Source organism: Diachasmimorpha longicaudata, chromosome 4 (assembly GCF_034640455.1).
Source record: "Diachasmimorpha longicaudata isolate KC_UGA_2023 chromosome 4, iyDiaLong2, whole genome shotgun sequence".
Classification (NCBI taxonomy): Eukaryota; Metazoa; Arthropoda; class Insecta; order Hymenoptera; family Braconidae; genus Diachasmimorpha; species Diachasmimorpha longicaudata.
This window is the reverse complement of record NC_087228.1, coordinates 1,154,875-1,168,457: the sequence shown is the minus strand read 5'-3', so window position 1 is coordinate 1,168,457 and position 13,583 is coordinate 1,154,875. Positions and strand designations below refer to the sequence as shown.

The 13,583-nt window shown below is 47.6% G+C and overlaps 2 protein-coding genes across 2 annotated transcripts; one reads left to right on the top strand and one right to left on the bottom strand.

Annotated features, from left to right (window-relative positions):
• Positions 1–1,926: 1,926 nt before the first annotated feature.
• LOC135161430 (uncharacterized) lies at positions 1,927–2,665 on the bottom strand. The gene is made up of 3 exons (XM_064118979.1): positions 2,466–2,665; positions 2,047–2,364; positions 1,927–1,992 (listed from the first exon to the last, which is right to left on the bottom strand). Exons 1-3 carry the CDS (start codon positions 2,658–2,660, stop codon positions 1,927–1,929), a joined length of 579 nt encoding a protein of 192 aa, XP_063975049.1. The 5' UTR covers positions 2,661–2,665.
• Positions 2,666–5,645: 2,980 nt separating this feature from the next.
• On the top strand, positions 5,646–11,150 carry LOC135161429 (uncharacterized). Its single transcript, XM_064118977.1, has 2 exons — positions 5,646–7,055; positions 7,113–11,150. Exons 1-2 carry the CDS (start codon positions 5,646–5,648, stop codon positions 11,148–11,150), a joined length of 5,448 nt encoding a protein of 1,815 aa, XP_063975047.1.
• Positions 11,151–13,583: the final 2,433 nt, after the last annotated feature.

The following is a 13,583-nucleotide window of genomic DNA, read 5'->3' as shown; positions in this document are numbered from 1 at the left end:
TATGTTTTGCATTCCGAATAATACGTGCCACTTTCGTGTCCTCGTATTCTCCGGATTACGAAACTGAAATGTTATGGTATTTTGGGGCATAACAACCAGATAAATCCAATTTCATAAGGAAGGAGGTTGTGTATTTGGGACACGTCATCACCAAGAATGGTATCAAAGCAGATCCTTGTCAAATAGAGGTAGTAGTGAAGTTTCCAGTACCACAGCATGAGAAAGAAATTATGTCCTTCTTAGGATTAGCGGGGTATTATTGAAAGTTCATCAGGGACTTTTCGAAAATTGATAAGCCCTTACCTTAGTTGTTGAAAAAGGACGTAACTTGGACATGGAGAGAGAGAGAGAGCAGAGCGCCTTTGACACTTTAAAAAGGGTTCTGACAACAGCTCCGGTACTGCAATATCCCGACTTCGGGAATCCGTTTCTGCTCACCACAGATGTGTCGAACCAGGCCATTGGTGCTATACTGTCGCAGGGAGAAATCGGCAAGGATTTACCAATTGCTTATGCCAGCAAGACCTTAAATAAGGCAGAGTAGAATTACAGCACCATAGACAAGGAACTCTTGGCAATTGTATGGGGAGCTCGTCACTTTCGACCTTATTTATATGGATGTGAGTTCATCATAGTAATCGACCATAGGCCCTTAAAGTGAATATTTAACGTTAAGGACCCTGGGTCAAGACTCGTACATTGGCAAATTAAATTAGAAGGGTATGAATACGAGTTGGTACATAAACCTGGTAAATTAAATACTAACGCTGACGCATTAAGTCGAACAAGTATTGTAACTCGAGCGCAGGTAACAGCGGACACGGGTGCGATGAACTCGAACGTTGACGGTGGGATCATTACACCTGCTGACGACGAGATTCCAGAAATACTACGGGAATATCATAATACGCCGATTACTGGTCATCGCGGTGTAAAATGTATGTACGCTAAATTGAAGCAAAAATATTACTGGAAGGGTATTAAATCGGATGTTCACAATCATGGGGAGAATTGTGCGGAATGCCAACTCAGCATGTTGGGAAATGCCATGAAGGTCCCCATGATTACCGGAGAGAGCCCTGGAACTGCATTCAAGCAATGTGCAATGGACATTGTTGGGCCATTACCTATTACAGATGCTGGAAATAAGTACATCCTGACGTTTCGAGATGGGCTAACTAAATTTAGCAAAGCTATACCCACCCCGGACCAAGAGGCCAATACAATCGGGCGTGCATTTGCCGAGAAAATCATCTGTGAATATGGTACACGACAGGGATTACTCACATAGCAAGGATCAAATTTTGCAGGAGAGATATTTAAAAATGTTTGCAAACTTCTGAGAATTATGAAGATCAAGACCACGGCGTATCATCCGCACACTAATGGTATTATCGAGAGGTCACACCGCAATCTGGCAGATAACCTGAGAAGCTTCATCCTAGAGGATCAAACGGATTGGGATCGTGGCTGCGGTATGCAATGTTTGCGTATAACAACGTTCCCCACACGGCTACAAAAATGACGCCATTTGAGCTGATTTTTGGAAGACGCCCTGAGTTACCGACCGCCGTCAAACAGCCACCCCGTTTGACATACTGCTATGATGATTTTGCTCAGGAGCTTCGCGAACGATTACGCGCGGCGCACCAGGAAGCAAAGGAGGCCCTCGACGAAGGAAAAATCAAGAGCAAAATCCATTTAAAAGTTGGAGACAAAGTGCTCCTGAAAAATGATGTCCTACGACGTGGAAGATCAAAAAAGCTAACACGACCCTGGATAGGCCCATATTAGGTTGTCGAGAGGAATAGTGATGTTAACTATAGCATCAGGTCGGGAACCAAACCGAAGACTCAGAGAGTCCACGTAAATCGGCTTCGACCCTTCATAGAAGCATGACTATATGGACCCCTGTCTCGGAGTAACCTATCCTATAAAACGCTGAAATTTTCTTGTCTGGGAGATAAGGAAATGTTCAGGGAAAAACCAGGACTGCAGTTGCATAACGTTTATTTAATTAAACGATTTACAATTAAAGGCAGTTACAGACTCGTTAGACAGACGTGCTATCACCTTATCGTCAATGAAATAATAGCCTGGGTAATCCCACAGGTAGGAGGCACAACTGTCGCACGTTCTTCCGCTATCGCCCAGAAACGGGGGCGCGTGGCACGGTTGTGGAGCTGGATTTTCACGAAAGAGTCTTCGGAGTTTGAAAACATCCTCTACACCAGCCTCGATGTCGGAGGGTACGGGGAGATCCCGAAGGGCATTGTGATCCTTTTTGCTGCGGGCCCTCCACTCCCTTATCTTCGCCTTAAACTCCAGATTGACGTACCCGGGATAGTAGAGGAATCTATAACACTAAACAATTCCGAAAATAGCGAGGAATTAGAACAAATAAAGACTTCAGGTAGCAATAAAGAACAGAGTAATAGGATGGTGAAGGAGGTATCCGTACTCACCAAGTATTCAACTACGAATTCATCCATGGAATGTCGCAAATGTGGGTAGTTCCTCGAGGAGCGATTCGAGCCAAGCCGACCCCGAATACACGGTGATGAAGTTCTTACTCGGTCCACATGGATGGAAAGATGCTGGGGGCAGTCGGAAACGGTATGTCCGAATCTATTGCACTTGAAGCACTTTCCGGCTTTCATGTGGATTCTTTGGATTTTGTTAACTTCTTCACTGTTCACTTTGTGGAAGACTGTGGCCAAAACGGGGCTGCAGTCACTTTTATATTCGAAGGTGCTTCGTCATCAAACATGGTGGCCATCGGATTGGCGACATCATCCACGTCAGGTAAAACTGAAAAGTTTAACACACTTCCCGATTAACCAATCAAGCAATGCGCTCATTTTTATTGCTGTGTGGCTGATACTGGGGAGCATCGCGGAAGTTCGGGGGGAGGAACATCTAATTGAGAGGTTCGTCCACATCCCGGGAATTTATTTTGAGCCAATTGGGAAATTACATTTGAGCAATTGCGTCTGGACCATTGCTGCAAGCACGGATAGTGCATCATGGCTGGCGAGAGCTGGCCAACTGCAAGAACATCTAAATTATCCGAAGCAACTTTGCTTCGGGGCTGGACCGTGGCGCTTCAATTTTCATCACCTCGTGGATCAATGGATTGTCCATTTTGAGAAGACGAGGAACGTCATCACGGCGTTGTTTGGGCTAAATGAGAGGAGGAAGCGCCGTCGAAGTCTTATAAGTGGCCTGGGCACAGTAGCCAAGTCACTTTTCGGAACTATAGATGCTGAAGATAAACGAGAAATACGCGAGAGAATTTCACGTTTGGAGTCTGGAAACAAAGGGACATTGGATAGTTCTGGGAAGCAGCTGCAGCTTGTTAATTCTACGCTTCTCCATTCAGCTCATATGGAACAAATTATTAAGAAGAACGCGAATATTTTGTTGAAGTCTATTCAGCAAATGACGGATGAAGGTACATAGTTGACACACAGGAAACTCGTAGATGAGCATTTTATGGTGGTAGAGGGCATCTACACTGGAGTAATGTGGGATGCTGCGAAATTAAACAAAAAATGTAAGCCGTCATGGGACGCCTGGCAGATGTGAAACATCGTGTGTGTACAAGTACTATGCATAGAAGATGATATTATTACAGGAATTAAATATAGTCTAATGAAATAATGAAGTATTACGAATTTCTTACAGAAAATGGTAACTTTATTTAATAAACAATTATTTACATGTGATATAAAAACTCGATATTAATATCAAGTGGCCACAACTTAAATATTTTCATCTGTGACTTCAGTAATAGTTATATTCGATGTTTCCTCTGCCGGTATTACTGTGACGATTGGTCGATGATAACTAAAGTATTTTACAAAAGTACTGGATGAAACATCATCAAGATATTTCACAAATACAGTGTTATGTCCAGAGACGTTGTCAGCGTCCGAGGACAACTATTGTATAATTGAGTTATTTACGGAAAACAAGAACTAGAAATTTTGATATGAAAATATGAAAAGCTAAATTAGAAATATGGAATGAAGCTGAGTATTTTTATATTTAGAGATTTTATGTGGACGACGCTAGATTTGTTTTTCGCTCTTACCTTGATTATGTTGTTAATTTAAATAGAAAGGGGAATAAAGGAGTTAGGAGTAATCAAATAATTCCGCGGAAATTTTATGGTCAAAAGTAATTTTCTCTATTATGAACCTTTTTGAATTACAATTAACAATGATTGGTTATTATCTAGAATTTTATGTAAACTTTATTTAACAAAAGATAGTAATGATTCAATATTTGTCCCCGAATATTTCTTTAGAGAGTTCGATAGTCAATTAATTTGGAATTGAAGAAAGATGTAATAATTTTTAGGAGACTCACAGTTTAAGGGTGTAAAGGTATGCTTTCCCTTATGTATCGGGAATGTGTGGATCCTTCGGTGACACAATCGTCTTTCTTCACCAGAATCAGAATGGCTTCTGATCCTATCATGAATACTTCTTATTCATGCCACGTTCACCCACTCGCTTATAATTAGTGAACAATGTTTTTGAAAAGTTTTGAGAATGTCCACAACCACGGAAACTGATAAGTGAGTTCTCTTACTGTTGGAATTCCTGGAAGCCGACAGGATTCCATTACTAACACTAACGCCTGCTCACCGTCAGGCAAAATCATAACAACCCAGTTGTTGCTAAGGGCCTACTTCGCATTTTTTGGGTGATGGGGCGCCAATTTCTGGACCGCTCTCAGCCATCCTGCATAAGGGGGATGCCCCACCACCGACCACGAGGCCCCTCGAAATCGTCCGATTGAGCGATCGGGCAGCCTCGCTCGTTCACTTTCGTCCGGGATTCATTAGAAGCATCACGTGTCTAACCGTTTCTTGGATATTCATTAAAATATTCAGTTGACCGCTCAACCCTTTATAATAAAGTTACAAGTACCGCTCATTGTTTAATTATTAATTGCTGACATTATCAAGTGTGATAGAATTGTAATAGTGAATAAATACGTGACGTGCCGTGTAACTTTATTTATCTATTTTTTTGTGGACCGCTCAAACCCACCCACACCGATCCCCTCCGATCCAGAACATTCTTCCAACATTTTCTGGTCCTTCGAGCCGGATCGGAGGAACATTTTGTGATAATTGTGTGAGTGTGTACGTGGGAAAATCGGCTCAGCGCGGGAAGCGTAGCGGCATTGGCAGTGCCGCCCCACCATCAACGAGGGCCCGCCCCTGCCGTCCGACAGTGTCGCCCCAACCCCGCCGAGCGCCACCGGCACTTGATAGTGCCGTCTCACCACAACCAGGGCCCGCTCCTACCATTCGACAGTACCGACCCTCCATCATCGAGGGCCCGCTCCTGCCGTTCGCTCATAGGGATCCGCTCATCTGGAATTCTGGAATACTTTCCCGGATCATCGTCATTAAAACCACGTTCTGGTAATTTTTTGGGAATCATTCCCATTGGCACCGCTCAGTCATAGGTATTTTCAACCTTTTTTCTTTTTGATCCGTGCGGCATCAATCACGTCCAAGGTGTTATTATTATTTTTCTACCAGTTCATTCCCTTTTCACTGGTTTTTTCTTGGGTTTGTTTTTTTTGGGATTTCGGAAACGCTCCATACTCATCAGCTGTCAGCTATGGCCTCCTTTGAGGTTACCATGGGGCTGAATGCATCGAGAGGTGCATTCATCGAAAGGGTGCATAAGGAACTGCTCGATGATGAGGTGGACCAGCTCACCATAACATCCTTGCATGCCAAGCTGGATATCCTCGAAACTTATTGGGAGAAGTTCGAGGCCACTCATGAGAAGCTCGTCGGCGGGAGCGCGAAGGTGGACAACGTCTTGGAGTTGACATACTTCAAGGACAGCCTCTTCGATCGGACCATCGTACACTATCACGAGGCCAAGGGGATTCTGGCTCAGCTCATAGACAGGAAGGGGGTATCCACCGGCTCACGCCGCTCTGCCGCAGGGGGAACCGCTCAACCTTCAACGGCTAAAAGGTGCCTGCCAGAAATTGCTCTTCCCAAATATTCTGGGGTATTCTCGGAATGGCGGTCCTTCCGAGATTTGTTCAGCTCACTGGTCGGCTCAAACCCAGACATTCCGAATGTGGAGAAGATGCATTACTTGAGGACGAGCCTCAAGGATGAGCCAGCTCGAATCATCTCCAACATCGCCATCTCTGATGATTCATTTGCCTCTGCTTGGGAACTGCTCCTTACGCGCTATGAAAATAAGCGCCTCCTCGTCTCGGCGCAGCTCGAGCGCCTACTCAACCCACCAGGCATGACCGCTCACAGTGCTCGAGAGTTAAACACTCTGTTGACCACTGTCGCCGAAGCATTGAACGCTCTGGAGGCATTAGGGTCACCGACTGCTCATTGGGACCAGGTCCTGGTCTATGTGGTGTCCCAACGGCTCAGCTCGGAGCTCCGAGAAGCATGGGAAGTGAAAGTCGGGTCGTCCACCGACTTCCCCAGTTTTTCAGCCTTCAAGGACTTCCTCACCGGCAGGGCTCGTGCCATGGAGAGCATGGAGATCAACACGCCCGCTCGCTCCACGGCTCAGGCTACGAAGCCCCCCACCGTCAGCTCAAGAAGGCCTCCCTTGTCGGTCAAGGTGCATCACGCAGCTGCTCCACAGCCACAACAGACAAGGCCACCTCCCAGGAACACTTCATCAGGGAAGGTGACGTACCCCTGCTCAATGTGTCAGGCAGACCACTATCTGTCAACCTGCACATCATTTCGTCAGCTCAACGGTCCAGCTCGTCGGGAGATAGTGGAACGGTACTATCTCTGCTACAACTGTCTCGGTCGTCATTCAGTCAAGGACTGCAGATCGCAGACGAGATGCCAGCTCTGTGGAGGTCTCCATCACACGATGCTACACTCCACCTCGACCACAGCTCCACCTAAGCCCAGTCAAGGGCCATCTTCTAGGACCGCTCAAGGTACTGCTCAAAACCAAACTGCATCGTCATCAGCTCGACCATCCGGGGTACCAATGGTCACGTACACCTACGGGGATGGGGTCACTACTGTGAAGACCTCTGAGCCAAGGCCTTCAACATCTGCGGAATGAAGGTCATCCGGACAGATTGCCGTTTCGTGCTCAGCTCGTCAGCTCGATTCTGGAATTCCTGGTTGCCGTCCTGGGGTACTTCTGGCCACGAGTCTAGCTTATCTCGTGTGTCCAGATGGGGCCGCTCACCGCATTCGTCTGCTCATCGACCCAGGATCAGAAATATCTCTTATTGGGGACCAGATTGTGCGTCGTCTGGGACTTACCCGGTCCAAGACTTCACTACTCATTTCCGGAATCGGAAACTCGGCATCTGGGCCGGCACTAGGCAAGGTACCGCTCACCATACAGTCCACTCATTCTTCATTTCAGCTGAGAGTCACGGCTTATGCTCTCAGCCAGCTCACCACGTCGTTACCGACGTTTACACCCGGACAGCTCAAGTGGGATCATCTTGAAGGGTTACAACTCGCTGATCCCAGCTTCCTAGCACCAGCACCAATTGACGTCCTACTTGGTGCTGACGTCTACGGTCAGCTCATCCTGCCAGAGGTCATCACGCATGACCCAGGTTCACCATCGGCTCAGCTCACTCGACTCGGATGGGTCATCTTCGGGCCCACTGAAAGTGTTGCGTTAGCTCACACGGCCACAGCTCACCTGGCGGTATCCAATGAGGACCTCGATGGCTTACTCACCAGGTTCTGGGTCCAGGAAGAGGTTCCTGAGACTTCAGAGATACAGCTCACCGACAAGGAAGCTCAATGCGAGGAACACTTTCGGCGAACACACACCAGGGACTGCTCCGGACGTTATATTGTCCGGTTACCGCTCAAGGCTCCGCCCTCAGTGCTTGGGGATTCACGAGCGTCCGCGCTCGCATGCCTTCACCGACTGCTCAGGAAGTTCTCCCGTGATGAGGAATACCATCAACTCTATACAAACTTCCTCAAGGAATATGAAGCCCTTGGCCACATGCGCCGGGTTTCCGGACAGCTCACGCAGACAGCTCATCGACAGCGTATGGGGGAGTGCACAGCTCTCGGGACGACCTTAGCACATGAAGCTACGGCTTCAGGAGGGTTGAGGGTCCCGAATAGCTCGTACTCCGCTCAGGCTGTCACTTCTCCGGAATATTTCTTTCCTCACCACGGTGTCGTCCAAACCAGCAGCGAGACGACGAAGCTCAGAGTCGTGTTCAACGGCTCCCATAAGACCAGCTCGGGGCAGACGCTCAACGAGATTATGCATACTGGAGCCAAACTCCAGAGAGACATTGCTGATGTACTGCTCTTCACTCGACGGCATAAGCTCATCTTCATGACGGACATCACCAAGATGTTCCGCCAAATCGGAGTACATCAGGATGATTGGCCGCTCCAACAGATACTTTGGGCCGATGCAAATGGGGACGTCACCACATATCAGCTCACCACCGTCACGTATGGAACTAGATCCGCTCCATTCCTTTCCATACGTGTCTTGAACCAGCTCGTGGAGGACGAGGGCAGTAACTATCCTCTCGCCGTGGAGCCGCTCACGAAAGGACGATATGTGGATGATATTTGCGGAGGTGCTGACTCGGAGGAGGAGTTAATCAAGACCGCTCATCACGTGACTCAACTTTGCCAATCAGGCGGCTTTCCGCTGGCGAAATGGCACTCCAACAGTGCAGGTCTGCTCAGCACACTCAGGTTGGACAGCACCTCCCACGATCAAAAGGTGATCGAGGACTCGCTCACCAAGATCTTAGGTGTCTCATGGCACCCAGGAACGGACAGCTTCACGTTCTCCATCGCTCGGCCTGAAACCAACTCCATCTCAAAACGAATCATTCTGTCGGAAACCGCTCAGCTCTTCGACCCACTTGGCTTCCTCGCGCCAGTGGTGGTACGAGCGAAAATACTACTACAGGCGCTCTGGATAGAGAAACTGGGATGGGACGACCCAGTTTCCCCGACAACAGCACATCGATGGCGGCAGTTTAGGGATGAGCTCAACCAGTTGTCGGAGGTCACCGTGCCACGATGGCTAGGACTGCTCAAGGGCTTCGACGTGGAAGTCCATGGATTCTCCGACGCATCCCAGGTGGCTATGGCAGCTGTCATTTACCTGAAGGTTCCGCGCCTACCTGGAAATGGTATAACGCTCGTCTGCTCCAAGACTAAAGTAGCCCCGCTCAAACGGCTGACCATCCCACGCCTGGAACTTACGGCTGCCCTGCTCCTAGCCAAGCTCATACGTTACGTTCAGGATCAGCTCAACCTCAGAGCTGCGCCCACCTACCTCTGGACGGATTCCTCCGTAACGCTCACATGGATCAGCTCCCACCCATCACGATGGAAAGAATTCGTGAGGAATCGTGTCGCTCTTATCCAAGAGCTAACTCAGCCAACTCACTGGAGGCTGGTGCCTGGCAAGGAGAATCCAGCAGATTGTGCTTCTCGAGGTCTCACCGCGCAACAGGTAGTAGCACATAAGCTGTGGTGGACAGGCCCACCATGGCTACAACAGGACAGCTCATCTTGGCCAACTCACGTTCTAGAAAGGGACCTCAATGTGGACCTCGAAGAGAAGCCGGGGCAGATTTACTACGGCGCCGCTCAGCAAATAGCTATCTGGGATCTCATCGATAGGTTCTCTTCGTTCAACCGGCTGCTTCGGATCACCGCGATCTGCTCAAGGTTCATCGCTCGGCTTAGGAGGGTTCCTAATACGTCACTCCATTATCCGCTCACGCTCAGCGAACTGGAAGACGCACGGCTCCTTTGGATCAAGCTCACCCAGACAGCTCATTTCAGGGAGGAACTACGGATCATCTCTCGCGGGGAGAAATTCACCAGGTCCCATCCGCTCACCAAGCTCACCCCGTTTATCGATCGTCAAGGGATCCTGCGTGTTGGTGGACGGCTCAGGTTCGCACAGCTCGACCCCGAGAGCAAAAATCAAGCAATCATCCCAAAGGAATCGCAACTAGCTCGCTTACTGATAAGCCAAGCTCACCTAAGGACACTTCACGGCGGGACACAGCTCACTCTTCGTCAGCTCAGGACAGCTTACTGGATCCTCGGAGGCCGAGCTCCAGTGCGCTCCTTCATTCTTAAATGCGTGAAGTGCGCTCGACAACGTGGGATACGTGCTCAACAGCTCATGGGACAGCTGCCACCAGCCCGACTCACCCCCGCTCGCGCCTTCCTCAACACGGGGGTTGATTACGCCGGCCCCATATCGCTCCGGTCATGGAAGGGACGGGGCCACAAGTCATACAAGGGCTGGTTGGCCATCTTTGTCTGTATGACCACCTCAGCCGTGCATCTCGAGGTAGTATCAGACTACTCAGCTGATGCATTCCTAGCGGCATACAGACGCTTCTCCAGTCGGCGCGGGATCCCTCACACCTTATTCAGCGACTGCGGTACCACCTTTCTCGGCGCTGATAGGGAGCTCAGGAGGCTATTCTTAGCAGGATCATCCGAATCTCGACAGCTCGCCCAGCTCCTCATTCAAGATGGGACTCAATGGTCCTTCAACCCTCCAAGCGCACCACACTTCGGAGGCAAATGGGAGGCGGCAGTGAAGTCGGTGAAATATCATCTCACCCGGACTATTGGGGAGGATCTGCTCACCTTCGAGGAACTCACCACCTTGCTCACCCAAGTTGAGGCAGTTCTCAACTCACGGCCGCTTGAACCGCTCACTGATGATCCTGATGACTGCTCGGCTCTGACCCCCGGGCATTTCCTCATAGGCCAGGCTCCTACGACTCTTCCAGAGCCATCATTGGAGAATCTTAACATCTCTAGACTCTCCCGATGGCAGCTCATACAACGAAAACTCCAAGGGTTCTGGAAGAGATGGTCCACAGGATATCTCCAACGTCTACAGGCCATATCCAAGTGGTACCACCCGACTCATGACATCAACGTCGGCTCTTTAGTCTTACTCACGGACGAGAGGTTTCCTCCATCAAAGTGGCCTCTCGCCCGAGTGACCGCTCTACACCCTGGCAAGGATGGGCTTACGCGAGTAGTCACGCTCCGGACCGCTCAGGCGACGTTAACGCGCCCCATCGTTAAACTTGTACTCCTGCCAGTACCAACGTCAAGGACCTAGAACCATATCAGCGCTACAGCTCGTCAGCTCATTGGCCTTCACCTGGACTTCGTCAACCCTGACGGATTTACGACCCGGCACGATCAGCGAGGTCCACCGGGAAGATGGACGCACCCGGATTGGACGGGATTTACGACCCCCCCAACGTCTCGGATGATTCCAAGCTTAGCCAGCACACCAAGGACCAGCTCTTCGGACAGCTACAGGGTGATCCACCCAGCATACGCTCTGTGAATACTTTTGATTCCCAAATTTTTGTTTTAGGTCATATTGTTCATCGACAGCTACTCTCAAGTTGCTGACGGCTGGGGAGGATGTTGGAATTCCTGGAAGCCGACAGGATTCCATTACTAACACTAACGCCTGCTCACCGTCAGGCAAAATCATAACAACCCAGTTGTTGCTAAGGGCCTACTTCGCATTTTTTGGGTGATGGGGCGCCACTTTCTGGACCGCTCTCAGCCATCCTGCATAAGGGGGATGCCCCACCACCGACCACGAGGCCCCTCGAAATCGTCCGATTGAGCGATCGGGCAGCCTCGCTCGTTCACTTTCGTCCGGGATTCATTAGAAGCAACACGTGTCTAACCGTTTCTTGGATATTCATTAAAATATTCAGTTGACCGCTCAACCATTTATAATAAAGTTACAAGTACCGCTCATTGTTTAATTATTAATTGCTGACATTATCAAGTGTGATAGAATTGTAATAGTGAATAAATACGTGACGTGCCGTGTAACTTTATTTATCTATTTTTTTGTGGACCGCTCAAACCCACCCACACCGATCCCCTCCGATCCAGAACATTCTTCCAACACTTACAATGCAAGAAACACTCCTACTTTCGATTGAAGGATGCAGTATCCCTGTACACTTCCGACCGTTTAGCTATTTATTATGGTCAAATAGACTACCACGCACTATATCGATACTATCTCGAATTATAGTATGGGAGGCCCGAAAGAAACAGATCGATTCCGGAAAATGACTTCCGCCAAGTCAAACTATCGCTTCAACGGTTGTTTCTAGACTGACTTGATTTTTTGATTTTGGGGAGCGGATCGATTTTTGGGGGTTACACGAGTTGGCTTCTAATTAGTGGAAATTATGGTATGGTTTCCCACTACCGATTGTTGAAGGGGATTGTTCTGTTAAGTCAGCGGTTTTGGCGGTCAGCAGTTTTGTCAGTGCATGATTTCCGCGGTGGAGTTCAGTGCTCTGGTATGTGTCATTCTTTTTGTTAGGGTGAATGCACTCGCCGAAATGGCGAAACCAATTTTTGGTTGACGTTGTGTTTTTGTAACTGGGATGGTGGAATTGGATGGGTTTTTGCAAGGTGGTGTTTATGGTTTAAGGAATGTGGTTCTTTGTGGTTAGTATCTATGGGGAATGCGGGAGAAACTATTGATAAAGGGTTTTGGATATCACAACAGCATCTATTGTTGTTCCATATTAAAAAATATAAATACGCATTTATATTTATGAAAATCATAAATATGTTAATAAAATCTAAGATAAAAATTAAAATAGTCTGGTACCATTCGATTAATAAAATCGTACATAACATTGATAGGTTGCCTTGTGTTTGAATGATCAGGGTGGCGTCCAGTTTCAATAAGAATCTGTTGTGATCCCTGTGATGGTTGTTGGAAACTGAAATATTTTTAAAAATATGATATTAAAATACACAAGAGAAAAAAAAATTATGAGCCTAGAAAGCTAGGCGATAGAAGTGAAACTTCATGGATCTCGATGGGCACTTGAAATGAAAATACACACCCTAGTCAGCAAGTTATATGGAATAGAAATCTTTCCCCGATAACCGAAGCCACTATTCATTGTTCGGGAATTTTTAAGGGTGTTAGGTTAATGAAAAAAACGATAGTTGACGTTTTCGCCTCCATTTATAAAAAATCTATTCATTCACTTCCATACTTTCATGTTCAAGAAAAGATACAATTGGTTTGTGATATGAAAAATATGAAATGAAAACTCGTGATTGTAAATTATGTAAATATCTTGAGAAAATTGCATCTATTGTCGTGCCTGATCTGGTTGTTGAGTCTTTGGGATTATTATTCATTTTTAAATTGAATTTACTTCCTAAAAATTGTACAAGGGGTTGAGCTTCTTCCAAGGCAAAATTTACATTAAAATCACCACTTAAAATCATGGGCATAGTATTCAATTCTTCTTCTAATTCTGCTGCGCCAGAGGAAGTATATGCTAATAATGCTCTATGTATAAATTTTATAATATCAGTCATTCTTTGGTTCGGAGTGATGTAGAGAACAATCATTGCCACACGCTGTCCGCTTTCTGTGACACATTCAGCCGCACAAATATCGCCAACTGCAGCAGCATTCACAGCCAACCAGCTAGTTTGTTGCAAATTCATGTCCATATGTGGAGTGACAATATTTATTCTGTCA